At 43.1% G+C, this 20,390-nt stretch overlaps 1 protein-coding gene across 1 annotated transcript in view; it reads right to left on the bottom strand.

Moving 5' to 3' along the window:
* The window catches only part of PLA2G4A (phospholipase A2 group IVA), a 125,811-nt gene that overhangs the window by 13,672 nt on the left and 91,749 nt on the right, over positions 1-20,390 (bottom strand). The window contains exons 13-15 of the mRNA XM_006258681.4: positions 17,854-17,925; positions 15,453-15,695; positions 3,127-3,311 (exon numbers count right to left, since the gene is read on the bottom strand). Of these exons, the coding sequence (XP_006258743.1) occupies positions 3,127-3,311; positions 15,453-15,695; positions 17,854-17,925 (500 nt within the window). The remainder of the gene's footprint in view (positions 1-3,126; positions 3,312-15,452; positions 15,696-17,853; positions 17,926-20,390) is intronic.

Raw genomic sequence — 20,390 nt, 5'->3', positions numbered from 1 at the left:
GGGAGGCAAGCAGGGTCCACTGGGGGGGTCAGGGGATTTGGGAGCAGGTGGGGCAAGTCAGAAATTGCGGGGGGAGGGGGCGGGGAGTGGGGCCTGTGGATAGGATCATGAGGACAGGAAATGTCTGCAGGGAATTGAGATTGTAAGTGGGGTCTGTGGGCAGAATCGGGGAGAGGTGGGCAAACAGCATTTGTGAGGGAGATCAGGGAATCTGGGGCAGCCAGGGTCCACAAAGGGATTGGGAGGCCAATGGGGTCTGTGTGTGGGGGGGTGGGGAGGATTGATGAGACAAGAGGGCTCCACAAGGGGGTGGACTGGGGGACCAGGGGCTATTTTTAGCCCCCTTACTTCCCCACCCCTAGAGGAATAAAGCTAGACCAAAACCAGAGGAACTTCTGGTTCATATCCCAAGTATGACCTTCCTTCTAGCTAGTAATGTGAACGTGCATTAATCTTCAACATTCTTAAAGTCAACTAAACATCAACCACCTTTTACGTAATTACAACACGCAACTATAATAAACTTGGAACTTTCTCACACTGTATCTGGCATGATTGGGAAACTGCTGTGTATAAGATTAATGGTCATTTCTATTTTCATTTCCCCAAACAAAGCTGTGAATTACAGCTAGTCCACTAAGTGCCTGTTTATATGAGTGTACATACAGGGCCTCATTTTTATTTATATTGGGGCCAAATTACTTCATTATAGTAATAGGAAAAGGAATCTGAATATGTATGCAAAGCTACAGTAGTACTGAAAAATAAAAAGGGGCTTAAAGTAAAAGGGAATTATACCCACTGGTTCACAAACCTCCATAACTCTTACCCTAAACCTCACCTTAATTGGGCTGGGTCACTTTTTTGATATTCCTTTGTAACACAATATATGATCCACTTTTGAAAAGTTCCACTTAATCCATTTTGTGGACTTCCTGTTACCTAATCATGATCATCATTATCATCACCATTGCTGCTGTTGTCTGTTTTTGCAAGATATCCCATTTATCCTACAGGCATGTAGCCTTTATTTTTAAACCCAACTAAATCCATGCAAGTCTATCATGCTAAATTTTATATTATAAAATGTCAAGCATGAACTAGGTGTTTGTTACATCATAAATATCAACATTATTACTTATTAATGGAAAAAAAAACTTCCTCTGAGAGCTGGAAGATAAAATAAAAACATATTTTTGAGGACTGTTCTAAAAAAGTCTTGTTTAATTCTCAGCCTTTGCACTGACTTCAAAAAAAGTTAGATCAAGTCCTCAATATCTGTTCTCATACCATAGAAATGTATTTGTTTCTGAAATCTCATTGTCTTAAAGTAGTAAGTATGGCAAAGGGAAAAGAAAATCTAACTGGAACTGGATATTAAAAAACAAAGATGGAATCGCTCTAAAGAAAACCTGCTAAGTCAAGACAATTATACTCCTTAAATTTCCAAACATTTAACCCCTGAAATGTTTATCAGGCATTGTTGATCAGTAATCACTTTTTTGTAGTTAGGGAGACAGTTGCTGCTGCAGCTGGCAGAGCTCTCCCAGTCACCTGCACGTCGGGGGTACATAACTGCCAGTAAGCCTGGTGCCCAGTGGGGTTTCCCTGCCCAGCAGGGGGCTGTCTGGGAGCTGTCCCACTTGTGCGGCAGCTGCCAGCCAGTGAGCCCCCAGCTGCACAGGGAATCATCTGGGGCTTGCTGGGAGCTTTCTCACTTATGGAGCAGCTGCCAGTGGGCCCCCAGCTGGGTAGGGATTCCAAGGGAGAGCCAGGAGCCATGAAATGCTGGGACAGAGAGGAGTGCCCTGGCACTTATTGGTTCCTGGCTCCTGGAACCAATGCCGTGTTAGGGGTACAGAGAGTAATCCTGGTCCCAGAACTGATCAGCTCCTATCCCCTGGTGGAGCCCAGAGCTGAACAACACCAGGAATGGGGACAGAGAACTGAACAACACTAGGGCCGGGGCCCCCTTTCCATATGGCTCCCTGCTGGTGTGGCTGACTAGGAGCAAATTTACTCCTGGCCAGCATCCACGTGAGCAGTATTGCAATAGCTAATGTGCAATTAATCTACTACCTATAGGTAGTAGAAAATGGTGCATTAGCTTAATTTACTGCAAAGTGGGAGCATCTACATGAGATGCTAACTGCATGGGAGCCAAAAAATACTGTGCAGTAGTGCGTCACAGCATGGACAGTACTAATATGCTACTGCACAGTATTATTAGGTTACTGCATGGTAGCATCACTTAAAAGATGTTTGCAGGCAATACTGCACAGTAACTTGAGTTACTGTGTATTTATTTAGTACTTGCAAAATAAACATGTATTAGCAAGTACTAAATACATGTGCAGTAATGACTGTGCAATAGCATCTCATGTAGACCCACTCGCAAGCAAGCTGCTGCACACAGTTACATGGTGACACCTTAATGTGCAGTAGATTAGCCTACTGCACAGTAAAGAGTCTTGTCTAAACATGTCCAGGGTGTACTTACAAACAGGAAAGTTTCCGAGTGAAAGTCGGAATTAGAGTAGCAGTCCATATGTCTGTATGTTTGCTTATTGACATTTTTTTTATTGTATAACATGGAACTTAGGTACAGTATTTTTTATATATTTCTGACACTTTGTTTTTGTTATTACTATATATAGTTTATAGCATAACTATAATTTGTTTAATGGATAATAAACGTTTTTTAATTTACACAGTCAGAGGCAACAGAACATGGAGTTTAGGATCCGAATTTGTGGTGTCTAGGAAAGCCTTCTATAAAAGGCAGGTTAGGGATTTCTGAAAGCAAGTTTTTTTTTCTCTCCCAAAAGGCAAATCCCACTTGAATTCCTTATGTCAGCTGTCTAATTAGTTCCAATACAATCAGTTTTGAGAACGTGAACATGAACAGGATTGTATTAGTTCCAATACAATCAGTTTTGAGTCATGTGAACAGGATATTGGGTTAAGAGGAAACCCAGATTTGACAAAATTGTCAAGTATTTCTGGGCTGAAAGGTTCCAAAGGCCTTGGAAGACCAAGATGTAGGTTTGCCAATATAATTAAGAAAAAAAATTTAAAATGCCTTAAATTTAGTATCACAGACTGAAAAATGGTTAGTTTACTTACCTTAAAAGGAGGACTGGAGTCACTTGGCCTTGCAGAAAAATCAAAGGAGATGATGAGATCAACTCCTCGCTGAGGTCGTAAAATAAGAGGATACGGTAAGTTAAATGTAAGCCCACTATCTACTATGTGAATCTTTTTGCTCTTCACATCCAGCGGCTCATATATCCTTTCAAACTCATCAGGATCTAAGGAAAACAAATGCAGAAACCCAATGCCAGTTAAGAACAGAACTCAAGATAAGTCCTTTCAACTATTTCCGAAGCATGGGTAATTTAGTTCAGCATATTGTGATTAAATTACCAGTTTTAAAAACATGCTTATGTCTACAAAATATAGTAAAGACAACTTTAACAAAACACTTAAGAAACAAAGCAAAGAGTTGTCTGAATCCTCTAACTACTCATTTTAAGACTGGCTCAAACATTATTTCAAGGCTTCAGCATCTGAAATTAGAATTTAGGCTTAATTTAACACAAGCCACATGGTGTTATACTACCTTTTGTATAGTCCTGGGGCATCACTGTGTTTTACAGAACACGTAGTATAGTTTGCAAGCCTCAAAGAATACAGTATTCCCTCTGTGATGCCTAAGCTCCTATGTTTGTATATGTATACATGTGTGTGTCTGCATGTCATAGATTCATAGAATCACAGAGAAATAAGGCTGGAAGGAACCTCCAGAGGTCATCTAGTCCAACCCCTTGTCTGAGGCAGGATCATCTGTATCCAAACCATCCTATACAATACATAATGTGAACTGTACATAAGACTGCTGTCAACCCTGACATAACACAGTCCTAACACCTGAACCTGAGACAGGTAAAACAGGGGAACCACAGCAGTAAATGTCTTGCTTCTATAAAATGTTGTCAATATACATTCAAGGGGCCACAACCCCTAACACAGTAGAAGACAAATGACACTAAGATGTGAGGAGAAGTGGGTACACTGAAGGAGAGGGACAGGCTACAACTAGATCTGGACAGGTTACAGGGGTGGGCGGATGAGAACAGGATGGGTTTCAACACTGACAAGTATAAGGTACTGCCCCTGGGGAGGAAGAACCAGCAGCATACCTACAGGCTGGGGAACTCCCTTCTCTTCAGCACAGAGGCAGAAAAGGATCTTGGAGTTGCTACTAATTCCAAGATGAACATGGGCCACTGTAACAGGGAACCCTAACCCTGTCACCAGAAAGCAGGCCCACCCCTTTAAGGCCAGAACTTTCTGGACACAGAGTGCTGGTAAGGAATGGGTTAAATGCTGAACCTGGCCAGCTAGTCAGCTGACCAGAAGGGGCAGGACTATAAAAACCCTGGGCAAAGCGGCAGTAAGGAGGACAACAGTTGAAGGGGATGGAGTGCTTCTGAGAGCTCCACAGAGAAGCTGGGTAAGTGGTCCAAAGGTGGGAACTATGAAGCTGTGGAGAGATGGCAGCTGCACTACAACAAGCACTGTAGCCGATGGTCGGGAGCTGAAGCACAAAGCCTGCAAATGTAAGCTGACCTGCTGCTTTGCTTGATCATAGTGACTGGTGGCAGTTATTATTTTTTCCTTTTTGATTATTGACTAATACCGGTGGCTTGGGTGAGGCTATTAGGGGATGGAGGAGGCCTCATAGGGGACATATGGCAGCATAGGAACCCCGGTGCCAGAGAGGGTGCAGCATTTGGGGTGCACTGACCCTGGCGCCAGAGAGGGCACAGCGAGACAGGGCTGTGGAGAGCCTGAGCACCAGAGAGAGCACAGAGCAAGACAGGGCTGCGGAGAGCCCAAGAGCTAGAGAGGGCACCATGCAAGACAGGGCCATGGAAAGCCCAAATGCCAGTACGGCACTGTGCGAGACAGGGCCGTGGAGAGCCCAAGCGCCAGTGAGGCGCAGTGCGAGTCAGGGCCATAGAGAGCCCAAACGACAGTGGAGGCACAATGCAAGACAGGGCTGAGGAGAGCCCGAGGACCAGGGGGCCAAATTGTAACAAGGCCTGACACCGGAAAAGGCTAGAGCCTCAGAGTCAAACCCTGTTGGTGGGTTTTGGATGGGGAGGCCTAGCTAGAGAAATACTGGAGTCAGGCCCGTGTAGGTGAAAGATCCCAACATACAAAATACAATAGGCAGTCTCCCGCTCTCAAGAACATCAACAATAATTTCCATCAAGATGTGGCAGGAAAGTAGAGGGCAGGACATAAGAGCGCCAAAGCAGACTCCAAGGGTGCCCCACGTAAGGCACAGATTAACAGGGAAGATGGTGCTGGGAAGGGTGATCTGTTATAGCTGCCAATGTGAGGACGTGGTCAGGAAGGCTAACCGCACCTTGTCGTGCATCCACAGATGCATCACGAGCAGGTCCAAGGAGGTAATCCTCCACCTCTATGCGATACTGATCAGGCCAGAGTTGGAGTACTATGTTCAGTTCTGGGTGCTGCACTTAAGGGGGGATGTGGACAGCATTGAGAGGGTCCAGAGGAGGGCCACTCGCATGATCAGGGGGCAGCAGGGCAGGCCCTACAAGCAGAGGCTATGGGACCTGAACCTGTTCAGCCTCCACAAGAGAAGGCTGAGGGGGGATCTGGTGGCCATCTCCAAACTAGCCAAGGGGGACCAGCAGGCTATGGGAGAGTCCCTGTTCCCCCAAGCCCTACGGAGAGTAACAAGGAATAACGGCCATAAGTTGACTGAGACTAGATTCAGGCTAGATATTAGGAGTCACTACTTCACAGTCAGGGCGGCTAGGATCTGGAACCAACGTCCAAGGGAAGTGGTGCTCGCTCCTACCTTGGGGGTCTTCAAAAGGAGGGTGGATAAATCACCTAGTCGGGGTCGTTTGACCCCAGCATTCTTTCCTGCCCATGGCAGGGGGCCGGACTTGATGATCTACTTAGATTCCTTCTGACCCTACCAACTATGAAACTTTCCATTCTGTCAAGATCCTTCGGAATTGTGCTTGCATTCTCCAAGTGTTCACAATCCTTCCCAGTTTCATGTCACCTGCAAACTTGCTGAAGAAGCCTTCTATGCCATCATCCAAATAGTTAATAAACATGTTCAACATCACTGGGCCCAGAACAGACCCCTGTGGGACGTCACTTGAAACTCCTGCCATTCTGACATGCACCTATCAATAATTACCCTTTGCTTGCAGCTATTGCATCCAGTTCTGGGTGCCACACTTCAACAAGGATGTGGAAAAGCTTGAGAGAGTCCAGAGAAGAACCACCCATATGATCAGAGACTTGCAAGGCAAGCCATACAAGGAAAGGCTGAGGGACTTGGGTCTCTTCAGCATAAAAAAGAAAAGGCTGAGAGGGAACTTGGTGGCAGCTTACTGCTGTATCAGGGGACTATATCAAGGGTTTGGCGAACAACTGTTCACCACGGCACCCTTGGGGAAAACCAGGAGTAATGGCTAGAAACTCCTGGAAGACCATTGCAGGCTTAACACTAGGAAAAACTTCTTCCCAATTAGGATATCCAGATTGTGGAATAAATTCCCTCCAGAAGTGGTGCAATCACCTACCCTGGAAATCTTCAAGAGGAGACTGGACAATCACCTCACTGGGTCACTTGACCCCAGTTGTCTTTCCTGCCTAGTGCGGGGGGCCTGGACCCAATGATCTTGCGAGGTCCCTTCCATCCCCTTAAAATCTATCAATGGCTCCATTTTGTAGTAGTTTTATTGAGTCCACATTTCTCCAAGTTGTTTATGAGATGGTCATAAGGGACCTTGTCAAAAGCCTTAATAAAGTCCTGATACTGATACAAAGTCATGATTCAATCTATCTTTCCATGACACTATATCTACAGCATTCCCTTTACCTACCCAAGTAGTTACTTTGTCAAAGGAGGAGATCAGATTTATTTGACATATTTGGTTTTCATAAATCCAACTTGGCTGCTTTTCTCTTCCATATGCTTGTAAATGGCCTTCCTTAAGATATACTCCAGTAACTTCCTAAGGTTAGTCTAACTGATTTGTTATTCTCCGAGTCATCCCTCTTGGCTTCATTTAAGAGGGGTAGTATACTGTTCATTTTTCCAGTCCTATGGTATCTGGCCTGTCTCCCATGACTTCATGAACATCATTGCCAAGGGCAGTAAGATTTCCTCTGCCAGTTCCTTCAGGACCTGGGGATAAAGCTCTTCTGGCCCTGCTGACTTGAATTCATTCAGACCCAACAAAAGCTCTATAACCATCTCTTTTGTTTTCTCCTCCCTCGTTTGCCCCATTCCTTATCCAGATAATCCTTATTAGGTGTCAGGCTGCAGCTTAATTTTTTTGTGAAGACTGAGGCAAAGTATCTGTTAAGCATATTTGCTTTCTTTACATCTTCAGTTAGCAGTTTCCTGGTTTGTTAACATGTGGAACACAGTGAATTGTAAGAGGGTGTAGGAGAAAAGATGGTTTGGGTTACGTCTGTGAAGACCAAGCATTGGAGAAACGTGATGAATGCTTCCCACCATTTGGAAATCAGTCTCACTGGTCCTTTGATGTTATCCAGGAAAGGGAATCTGTTATCGCCCATGTTGGTAAAGCATGTGTGTGCGTGAGAACAAGATGTGATATTGTACTGATTAATGGACACTGGATTCAACCTATGGTGCCTTGCATTAATCACTGTTTCCGTAATGTAACCACCATTGTTAGTTGTGATCTTAAGTTTACATGCCTATATGGACCATGCAACATTTGAATGGTTACCCTGAGCTCTACAAAGAGACTTCCCCCATTTCACTGGGAATGGGTCTCTCTGCCATCAACAGACTATTAACTCATCCCTCTTTACAAGCTGAACTGCAAAGGCTCAGGACTTTGGGAGAGAATGGCAAACTTGAGATTCAACACAACAACCAGGAGATCTCTAGGCTTCCAGCTACAGTTAAAAACACAGGCCATCACTCCTGGTGGGAGTCTTCACTTGGGTGGAGCCCCAATGCAACAGGTCTTTTGAATATCATGCTTCACTCCATTGTGGTGATCACTGGCTTCCAAATTATACTAGCAATTGGTCTGGTCAGTAGCAATGCATAGGGGATGACCGGGTGTGACCAGCTGCACTTGCTGCTTAGGAGATGGGCAGGGGGGGCAGGCAGAAGCATTGGTGCCCCCCTTGCAAGTGCTGGCCAGGGAGTGGGAGATCCCGCAGCCACTTCCAGAAGCAGCCGTAGTGATTGGCCACCTCGCGATTGGTCGTGGGAAGACCACCCCCCCCATCAGTGAGACTGGCCGCAGGGATAACCCCCAGTCGGTGGGATTGGCCATGGGGGGACTCCCCCTAGCCAGCCAGATCGGCCGTGGGGAACCCCCCCTGCCAGTCACTGACTGGTTGCTGGGGGGGGGTATGTGCCCCCCAACTAAGGTGGCACCAGTCACCCATGGGCCTGGTTTTGTTAGTTTGCTGGATCAAGTGACTGATGCAGTGGCTGCAATGGATTGAAGATCAAACCCTGTACCATGGAGTAAGGATGTGATGGGGATACTCACTCAACCCAAGCACCCGATCAGTGGGGGGACTTGTTACCAGACAGCTCTGTGTTCTGGGGAACCCTGGCGCAGTACCCAGCCTGTCTGGCTCACAAAGAACTTTGCCCTCCCCCCCCACCTCTGCCTGAACCAGAAATGATCAGAAGAAGGACTTACAAAAGACAATGAAGATGCAGTGAGAGACACACCTAAACCTCTCCAGATAAGGGGGACAGGATTAAGGTAACTTCCCTAGTCCCATTTATATCAGAGATGGAAAAGGGAGAAACTTCATTAGTATTCAGAATGGAGAACAGAGTTTCCAAGGCAAGGACCACACTGAACTCTGGGACCAGAGAAGCAAGGGAGCACTGCATGATGGGGGATCTCTACTCCAAATGCTAATCAACCCATATCTGCACATATCCAGCTCAGCATTTATCAGACCAGTTCTAGTAATGACTCCTTTATTGGTACCCAAAACACTGAATCTGCCTGTTTGCATTGTGAGCTCCCTCAGAGTAATGCCACCCATTGCCAGGAGTGATCAGATCCTATTATCCAGAAAATAAGTCATCGTTTACCCATAAACAAATCTAGTGTTCTCCCTTGAGCCATTGCTGTTTCCCTACAAAAAACCCTACCCAAGCTCAAGTCTCTGTTCTGGTGCTTGGATTCAAAATGCTGCAACAGTTCCACTTTCCTGTCTGGAACACCTTCACTGATCATGCTGAGGGCTCTGCCTGTCTGCAAGCTCCAAGAAACACCTGGGAACCTCGACCGGTTCAAGCTTGGTAAGACCCCAACTCTGTCTCTCTGCTTAAGGCCACTTTCTAAACCTCAGGCTTGGTTTAATCCCTCTCTCCCTTACTCCAGGCACAGCTTTCTAAACCTGACTTTTGCTGATCAAACTTGAGCTAGACTTCCCCAAATACCCTACTGAAACTGTGTACTACTGTAACTGCTTTGTATGTTTGTCTCTCCTTGTATGGCTATTACTACTAGCGCCATTATAAATTTCATATACCTGGCAATAAAATAACTTTTATGGTCCAGCTGGTTGCCATACTGTCTCTGAACCTCATTTACTCTTCCTTGTCTTCAACCTCCCAATTTGCTCTGCAGCAACACTTCTTTTACCTAAGCCAAAGATCACTGTAAAGCCCAAAAGTCCTGTGTGATTTGCTCATCAAGGGAGTTACTACCAGGACAATTGGGACAAAAGATTGGAAAGTGCTGAGCCAGAGCATATGAGGGTGTCAGCCTGTTAATGCTGATTGATCCGGCCTGGCTCAGACGTACTCTGTTCCTGTGCTGAGTTCAGGGCACATGAGGGTGTCAGCCTGGAAATGCTGAATAACCCTGTCCACTCAGACGTGCTCTGTTAACCTGGGTGCATGTGTCTGAATTAATTTTATTGTTGCCCTGCTGAACTAAGTTCTGTGCTGAGTCCATGGCTCATGAGGGTGTCAGCTTAGAACTGCTGATTGACCCTGCCAGCTCAGACGTGCTCTGTTCTGCGTTGAGTCTAGGGCCCATGAGGGTATCAGCCTGGAAATACTGAGTAACCCTGCCTGCTCTGTGTGTGTGTGTGTGTGTGTGTGTGTGTGTGTGTGTGTGTGTGTGTGTGTGTGTGTGTGTGTGTGTGTGTGTGTCAGTTCAACTGATTCGGGAGCTGGAGGAACCCAGCTTCATTGAAACTAACCCCTGTAAGGTAGCTCCACTGGGGGTGAGGACTTGCAGATGGAGCTCCGTATAGAAACCCAAGTGACATAAGCAGTACATTAATAGAATTACAGAGACCTCAGAAATGTAACTCTAATAAATGAGTGAATCCCAAAGGGATGGGCAAATCTGGTAACAGAGGACCTACAGCTTCCTCAGTCCTTTTTTCTGGGCAACCTACTTATTTGTTGCCTTTAACCTCCTTTGCTAGGTGCAGCTTGTTCTTTATCTTTGCCTTCCTGATTTTGTCCCTGCAGGTTCTGGATATTTTCTGGTATGCTTCCTTAGTGATCTGCTCATTCTTCCATTGCATGTGTGCTTTCCTCTTGCATTTGAGACATTTTAGAAGATCCTTGTGCAGCCACATAGGTCTCTTGCCAGTCTTCTTGTGCTTCCATCATGTTTGGACCATTTCTTGTCAGGCTTCCAACACTATGCCCCTTAGAAGCTCCCAGCCCTCCTGGGCACCTTTACCTTTCATTTTCTCTTCCCATAACACAATACCCATTAGCTCTTTGAGTCAGATGAAATCCACTTCGTTGAAATCTAGTGTTCTATTTTTGCTGTCCTCATGCTTTCCCTGTCTCAGGATCTGAAAATCTATTGTACCACGATCACTTCCTCCAAAGTTACCCATCGCCTTCACATCCTCCACCATTTGTTTCATGTTGGTCAGAACAAGGTCCAAGATGCATGATTCTCTAGCTGTATCCTCCATTTCCTGGAACAGAAAGTTGTCCTCCACACAAGTTAGGAACAGGCTTGGCATTTTATATGTAGCTGTATTGTTCCTCCAGCAGCTATCTGGAAAATTGAAGTCTCCCATCAGTACCATCCCATAGCTTTCAGATACTCTTCAAGCAGTTGACAAATCTATCTCCTCCACCTCCTCTTTCTGATCAGGTGACCTATTAAAAGCTCCCACCATTATGTAAGTGCCACAACTTTCACTTTTCATCTTAATCCAAATGCAATCGGCTTTGCTGTCTTCTTCCTCCTGAACCAGGCAACAGGTGTATGTGTTTCTGACATACAAGGCAACTCCACCACCTTTTCTCCCAACCCTGTCCTTCCAAAACAGAGCGTAACCCTCCATGTTGACATTCCAGTCATGAGAGCTGCCCCACCAGGTCTCTGTAATGCCAATCAGATAGTATTTTTTTTCATAGTATGCAGCTTCCAACTCATCTTGTTTACTCCCCATAGTCCTTCTTCCCCACCTAGATAAGGTGCAAGGGGCATTCCAGGCTGGGGCATGTGCAGTTGATCCCACTGTCCCTGGACACAGCAGGGCTGGGGCAAAGTGCCAGCTGGACTCCCTTTCCAGCATCACACAGTGCAGGAGGAGGACATAGGGGGGGGACGGGGATGCTGACCCGGCTTGTGACAGCTCATCAAAAGTTCCTAAGTGGCTCTCCAACCCAAATAATTGCCCACCCCTGCGTGAGGCAAACACCAATCAGCCACCCCAAGTCACTAGCATAGAAAAAAAGCCCTCTTCAAGTCAGTCCCACACCTGAACTGCTTATTCCAGAGCCACTGGTCTCTGCTTACTGTTCAGCTTGTGTGTGCCTGAACAATTTCTCTACGTCCTTTCATCTCCAGCAGATTCTCTGAGTACTGTTAAACCATCCCACTAGAGAAAGAACTTTCCCCCTCACATCTTAAAGATATTTCCAAAGATGGCGTGAATGCTTCCTTTTCTTTGAAGTGTAGGCTGTTGCAACAACTAACCTCCAGCCAAATGTCTTAGCTTGCTCCCAAAATTAAGTAATTTGATATGACGATTTAAAACTGTCACTTTTGTCTGCAGAGGGCAGTATAATCCAAGGAATACTGAACGTTATCACTCAAAGCACTCGGGCTATTTGTTTCAATTACAACATGCACCAATTCAACTCCAGTTACACAATCCTTATTATATACAGATGACAGGGTAAGTGGTCAGAGAGAAAAGTGTTTTTATGTAATGGAAACTCATTAAAATGGATTCATAGTTCCTAAAATAGATTTCCTCTTGCACTTCACGTTTCATAAGGAAAATTTTGCGCAGTAATCCCCAAATCAAGTATTTTATTTTACTCTCTTTATTTACCTAAGAATGTTCTAACAGACTCTAGTGAATGATGCATTAAATTTACAATTTCTTACACTGATTTCAAGAAGGAAAACCAGCTTTCAAAGCAATATGCATGGCTGATACAGAACTTCTGTCACTCCAATTAATTTATTCTTGATTTAAGGTTTTGAAAATCTACTATTTATAATTAAACGAGACCAAAACAATATTCCCTAAACTCTAGTAAAGGGTTTAATATCATTTTAAAATCAAAGAAACTGGGTAACACTATATTTTATTAGCACTTTGACTGTTAGAAGTGAAAGAAATTCAAAAAACACCTACACGTTTTATATATGTTTCTTATAGGGTGGAAAATGAAACTCGATTTGTTTTTATTTTCTTTCTATTTCAGTCTGGTTCTTTTATGTAATCACTCTGATTTCAATACTGTGGGGTACATACCCCCTCCCCACCCCACCCCCTGACATCTCTGTGTTTTCACTGGAATGTTTGAAAATGTGAAAATAAATCTTCTCACCAGGGTTTAGGAGCCTTTTTCTTTATTTATTTTTTAAAATGTAAACTTGTTTTCACAATAAAATTGATAAAAATCCTTTAAAAAAGTTTTTTGCTAGATGGTGGAAAAAGTAGTTTGTCAGGAAATTACTTAAGATAGAATAAAAGGTGAAGGAAAAAAAATATATATTTCAAAATTCTAAACTACTAAAGGAGAACAATTCCTTGATATCACAAGATGATAAATCAATGATGTCACCATTTATACAATCTGCAATATAGTGTGTGATATCATTAAGAGGAATAGCTGATAAAGTTAAACACTATTGCCCAATGTAAACTAAGAAGGCAGGAAGTGAACGAACCAAATGAGTATTTTGGCTCCAGTATTTCCAGTTCTGAGTACTATCACTAATCTTGCGATAATGTGGGGGTTGTTTGTTTGTTTGTTTTGTTTGTTTGTATTTTGAAGGCCCAGTTCCTGTGATAATATGATGATCTCAATCTTAGATTTTTAAAAAGGACAAAAAAAAACAACCCAGCTATTTTTTTTTTTTTAAATGGCAGCACTTCTGTTTCAAGAGAGAAGTTTGAAACTGTAGCCTATGTTCATCTTTAAAGCTCAGAAAACAAAGCAAATAAAAAAGAGCCAATATAGCTAAAATAATGGAAATTAAAAATATATATATCAGGATCTGGCAGGAGCTAACTCATACACTTGATCACAGGGTAAGCAGTATCACTTGTCTAACTAGGTGAGATGTACTGAGAATCTGCTTGTAGATCATGCAATACCCCAAGGATAGAGAGCATATCTGCTGGCATTAAATGGCAAGATGTTTAAAACTGATCACTAGAACATGCACTGTAAGAAGCCATGTGATTTACTAAAGCAAATAACTTGGTAAAAAACACCTGATTTTTTTTTTTCCATCTATGCATGGGGACTGAGATAAAGATGAGGGAGAATTGTGTGTTTTTTGACCTCGTTGTTTAACCCACAAAAAGCCAAACCAAATAGCAGCTGCTGCACTGGAGGAAATTATAGGATCATTCCCTCACTTTGGGAGTGCACACTAACTTACAAGAATCAAAAGGGACAGAGGAAAAGGCTGGGCCATGGCTTTGATCCTATAACACATTGACCAGTTGCAAAAGAAAAAAGAAAGCTGAGAGCACATGCTCTGGGCAGCCCTGGTGAGCTCTGGAAAGCAGTCAGATACTGAGAGAGAATATTACAGGTTGTTCCTCTAGACTGAAAGCAGCTCCAGGTCCACACCTTAACAAGGGCTGCTCTTAACTGGGACAAGCAAACTATAAGATTCCCAAGTAGGAAGGATGCTGGCATAAATGAGAATAGATCAGGAGCTGGCAACCCTTATAAGCAACAGGCCAGAACAGCCCCAGCCCAGCTCAGCATGGGCTAGGTGCCTTCACAGCAAAGGGGTTTGGTGGCATCCTCATTGGGGCCAGGTGCTGCTGCCATTTCTCCCAGCCCCCTTCCTGCTCCCTGGCTAGGGTGTGAGGGCAGCTTCTAGCTAGTGGGGATCAGAGCTGAATAATTAATCCATCAAGTGCTTAAAATAATGTTGGTCTCCTATAGACATGCAGGGAAACTACTCCAACATGCTGTAAATTCAGCGTGTCAGAACGGATTTGATTAATCAAGTCTGCTGAAGCACTAAAATTAACATGCTTTAGCAGCCTTGAGTGTCACATGTATCAGTGTCCCTGTGCTGAAAAAAAGGTGGTGGGGAGCACTGAACTAAAGCTGGTTCGATGAGCTTTAGTTCAAAGCACCTGACCGCCCTTTTTCAGGGTGGGGATGCTGATACACATGATGCTCAGGCACTTCTAATTAAAGTGGCTTACTAATTAAAGCACCCATCCCCACCTCCCAGAGCATGTCTATCTATAAACGCCATTAAAGCCATGCTCTGTTAATGCTGTTGGACACAATGCTAGAACTTTCCACAGTTGTAAGCACTATGCTCTGTAGTGTTACCAGGAGAAGGCATGAATAAATAGTGCAAAAACATGTCAAAGGTAACAAACATTTAGCTAGAGAATTTCCAGGTAATCTACCCTCAGAAGTTGCTGTCTGAAACAAAACAGGCTCCCTCTGCAACCCTGGATTTCTATTCCCAGTCAAAATAAAAATCTAGGGTTTTGATGGCTCATTTAAAAAACTGCCTATGTTCCTTCATCCAATGTTATTTCCTTCCACAAATCTATTATCCATCTTCCTGTCTGTTTTAGAACCAGTGTAAATATTAAGATTACAGTGTTATAAACACCTCTAGACTGATAGAAATATTTAGAAAGTGGAATGCATACAATAATCACTATATCATCACTCAAAAGGATAGTTACTTTAACAAATACACATTAGAATCCCCCTGCTACTTGAGTTTAAGTGACATCTAGCATTTACAGTTCTATAGTGATAAATGAATATAACCTCCTTCTTCTAATTAAAGAAAAGAGACTGTTCAGTTCATAGCAGCTCATAGTTTATACTTTCATGAATTGATACGTAGTGTATGGACATCTAATGAACTAACCTGCAACAGCCATGTCTACTTCATCTTCATCCACAGATTCCTGAGTCATAAAGTCTGCCAGAGGGGATAGTGGGTAGCTGGAATTGAGGTTCAAGCCCAGCATGAAGTTGTGCACTTTCCCAGCACGCCCTTCCCTGGTGTTGAAAAGGGTACTATCTCCCACCAAGGCCCTGAACATGCGCTGCTTCCAGCTGTCTTGACAGCTATTTTCATGTTCTTTGTTAGCATCAGGATTTTCAGTACCTGTATGTTAAGAAGGACCACCATTAACATGCAAAGCTATCAAATGAAGTCACAGAGACCACACTCTAGTAAAACTGAAAAAAGCCTCTCTGGGGTCCAATGCCTAAACTGAAAATAGGGTCTATGAAAAGCAGGGATGTCAAACTCATTTTGCCCCACAGAGCTGGATTGGGCTGGGGCTGCTGCATTCTGCATGCAGTTTCTATGGGCTGGTCCAGGGTGCATGCTGTACGTGGCCCCTGTACTAGCCCAGCCCTATGCACTAGATCTGGCATTCAAGGCTGGTCTGTGGGCCTGATTCAAACCAGCCTAGGATCCAGTGTGTAGGGCTAGTGATGCGAAGGCATCTCATGCATCTTGTGCTCCAGACTGAGCCCATGCCCTGCACACAGCACATGGAAGCTCCAGCCCCAACTCCATGTGTAGCACATGCCAGATGGGCTCTGTACACTGCGTGCAGCACATGGGGCCAGGGCCAGTGCATGCTGCATCCAGTGGGCCAGTCTGAGACTCACAGGCACAGGTCAGATGATAGGGCTCTGCAGGCCATGTCTGGCCCACAGACTAGCTCTGTGATACCCTTGATGTAAAACATTTATGAAGAACTGAAGGAATCCCTGCTCCGGAGCAACTGTATGCTTCCCTGATGGTACTATAGCACCATAGAATCATAGAAAGTTAGGGTTGGAAGGGGCCTCAGTGCTCAATATCACAAATCAAACTATTTAAGCTACCTAGGTCATTACAAATAATGAGGTATTTTTCACTGGATGAACAACTGCAAACTGTGCAGGAAAATGGGTTTCTAGTGGTCATCATAACGCTTTCCTCATACAGAGGAAATACTCAAATTAACAATAACAAGAACAAATTGCTCTTTCTCCCTCTCGTGTTATGAAGGGAAATAAAGAGTTATTTGATAGGCATCATTTTAAAGGGGATTTTTTCTCCTTCAACCAAAAGAAAGGAACTACACTGCAGTACTCAAAACAATGGGCACTGATTCCTGGTTGTGCTGCCAATAAATTAAAGGTGCCTGTGAACAAATTGGTTCATCAAATTTAGCTTGCTGGCAAAGGACTTTATCGCCGCATCAAGATGAGCGCAGCTGTGCAGTATGCGATGCCGCACACCAGTCTGCAGTGCCATACACTACGCATTCAGGCATATCCCACACTGCTACCTTGCAACATGAGAGGTTTTTTTGACCCTGGGATTTCTGCACCTCGATGTGCAGTGTGTGGCACTGCAGATAGGTCTGCAGAATCACATACCACATGACCATGCTCACCTGAATATGACCATTAAGTTGGGATCTCTTGGGGTCAAAAACCCCATACAGAATAAAAGCAGGGCAGTGCACCTGGTGGCAGCACATGCCACCCAAAACTGGAGCCTGGCTAGCCAAAGCTGCACTCCAGCTGCTGGCCAGGCTTCCAGCTACAGGACCAATGTGGCTGCAGCTTCTTCGGCCCTCAGGACCCCAGGTTAGGCTCCTGGGGCCTGCACAGTTATTTGCCCCAACCTCCCATACCCAACCCAGGGTAACCTGCTGCATGACAGAGGGCTCATGACACGGGCATTCCCCAGGGGCAACTAGCAGTGGCATAAGATGTTCCACTGCTAGTTGTCCCCAATAAAACAAATGTCCACACTCAACCGGACATAGCCTATGATATTACTAGCTCAAGAACTCTTATTTTCCAGGTATATATCATAGTACAGACCTCTATGAAGAGCATTGAAACAATACCTCTTGCTTCCAGGGCTGATATTAAGCAAGGCATGAGTTTTTAAGAGATGGTCATTTATTTATCAAGGCTGATGACAAATAAAAGGCCTCTGTGAAATTTCTCATTCAGTGTCTCTATCACATAGAGCTAAAGTCAAGGGATAGGCTTTTTGAGGACTGTTGCCTCAAGCAGTAATTTTATCACTGGCTACAGGTGGAGCACAACTATAAAGGGACATGTAAGCAAGACAAGCAAGATTTAGCCCATTTGGGGGTATATACATAATATGATAGGAACACATGCTCTGAACACTTATTCTTGTCATAACAATCATCTTTCTTTAGAAAGGAAAGCTTACACTATGCATAGGGTAAGACAAGCATGCATAGTAAGGAAAGTATGCACTAGGATCTGTTTTTCCTTACCCTTTGGTTTCTGTGATTCATCTTCACTGTCTGAACTATCACTGCCCACAAGATGTTTTAGCCTAATATTTTCTGTTGAAAGAAAACCCACATTATCTTCAACTGTTGAATTGTCATTAAAAATTACCTAACATTTCAAAATAATTCAAGGTGTATCATCATACAGTGCTTGTGATAGGACGGGAAAATTAACAAGGCACTTAAAATATCTTAATGCAGGGGTGGCCAACCTGCAACACCTATACCACAAGTGGTACAGCCGGCCTCTGTGCATCACACATGGGAGATCAGAAAAGAAACAAGCAGCACAGTGGCAGATATGGAAAAAAAGCATAAAGCAAAGCAGAAGATGGGGCAGGGAGCAGAGGGCAGAAAAAATTGCAGCAGATCAGGCAACAGAAGGGGATTGGGGTGGCAATTGGGAAGGGTGCGGAGTTAATTTGTAGCACACTTACCAAAAAGGTTGGTCCCCACTGTCTTAATGTATTATTGGACATAGTTGATAGAACTGTGTTTGGGATCTATTCATTCATTTCAAATGGAAAACATCTAAAAATGATGACCCATTATATTTTTTGCCAATATGACTAGTAAATTGGACTTAGAATTCCTCTGGCAGTTTATGCTCCTCTCAGGCCAAAAGCAGAAGTCCCATTGACTTCAATGGTGCAGGATGAAGCCTTTGATTTAACGCTCCCCCCATTTTTATTAAATTCACCACTTTTAGATATAGAATGTTTTGTCCTTTTTAACAATATTTATGCTTTAACCAGTAGGCTCCCCTTTCAAGACAGAAAATTCTCTGAAATAATGGGTTTGATTTTAAGTAGCTCTGATACAAGCATGTGTATTTCTCACCAATGGTGAAGTTATGTGCAACTGCTCACAGTGCATTCTAACTTTAACATCACTTAATACTCCACAAAACTAGTGTGATCTAAGTGTAACATGTAACTTTACCCAACATTCATTGTAAGTTACACCTGCATGTACCAGAGTTGATTTCCTTATGGCAGCTAGCAAAATAATAAAATAAATTACGTTGTGGTCCACCTAAGGGCAACTTTATGCAAGTATTTTTAGAGAAAAAAAGAAAGCAGTAAGGCCAAAATACTTAACATTGGTTGAAATGCAGCCATTTTATATTTTGTTCCATTCATAGAGAGAGAGAGAGAGAGAGAGAGAAGCAAATGTCAAGAGAATTATTTACCCAAAATCTACCCTCTATTACAATAGCATCTTTGTGATGATTTTAGATAAAATTCAGGTTGAAATAGTTAAATATATGGCTAATTGGAAGATTTCCAGTGCGTTAAAAAAAAACATTAAAAAGCTCCACTGTTGGTATATATAGTAAAGATAATCCATGTGTCTGAAACCACAGTGTAGCTTAGCTAGGCAACATTGTTTTCTTTAAGTCTTCCTGCTTCTACATTTAAAGTATTCAAATATATTTAAAATAATCAAGAGAAGTTGCTCGTGCAACAACATGGCTTCTCCTTTTTTCATTGTCTTTTATTTTGCTTTAGCTGAATTAAAAGAAACTAGTTTTAAAAGCAACCCAATATTGGAAGCTCATTCTCAATTAAAAACGTGGTCAATGTGTTGCAAGAAACAAACTCACTAAGTTCACAGTCTTTTCATATCCTCAGTTTAGACGTTAGGAGTTCAGCTGGGATTTTGAAAGCAGCCTAAGGAAATTAGATACAAAATACTATTGCAGTTTAGTGAATAGGAACTAGTGTCCAACTCCTCCAGGGTCTTTTGCAAATGCCACCATTATACTATCCCATGTCTCCCTGAGATAATTTACATTGCTAATGGCCTCCACTAGGTATTTGAAGACAAGCATTAAGTTATTGAAGATGAATAAGGATCTTTTCAAACCAGTTTCGCATAAAATAGAATAGATATCATGAACACTGGTTTTATCTTTAAAAAAAATCTACAAATTCATCACAAAACACCCTTTTAACACAGAAAGGCAATGCAAGAATTAATCCTAGACAGTGAATTCTTATTTTAGAAGGGTTTTTTTTCTATCAAGCTACCATCCAACCAAACATAAATTAGCCGTAGACAAGTATTACTGTCTCTGCTGATAAATCTGCTAGCTCAAAACAGACAATATTATTGAGGTACAAGTTAATATGATGAATTTTTGCCTCAATGTATTATAAGTGGAAGCCAATAATTATGCTTCTAATATGATATTTATAGGGGCTATATCCATACAGACTTATAGGTATAGGCCAATTAGACTACAAAAAAAGAGTACAGCTACAAAAACTTTTATCTTTGCATAGTTTCCCTTAGATATTTTAATTCAATAGATCCTCAAGACACTACCCAATCTATCGTCAATGCACAAGTATGCAATAAAGACAAACGCGTACAAATTCCTGGGGGATGACAAAGAATATAAGTCAGAATAAAAATTAACGACCTAAAAAGGCAACTATTAGATTCCAAAAATGTGATGTTGGATGTTCCCTATTTTTGTTTTAAAGAACCACCCACAAGAAACAGAATATTTA

This window comes from Alligator mississippiensis, chromosome 5 (assembly GCF_030867095.1).
Source record: "Alligator mississippiensis isolate rAllMis1 chromosome 5, rAllMis1, whole genome shotgun sequence".
Classification (NCBI taxonomy): domain Eukaryota; kingdom Metazoa; phylum Chordata; order Crocodylia; family Alligatoridae; genus Alligator; species Alligator mississippiensis.
Note: the sequence above shows the minus strand (reverse complement) of the source record. Positions and strands in the feature narration are given on the sequence as shown.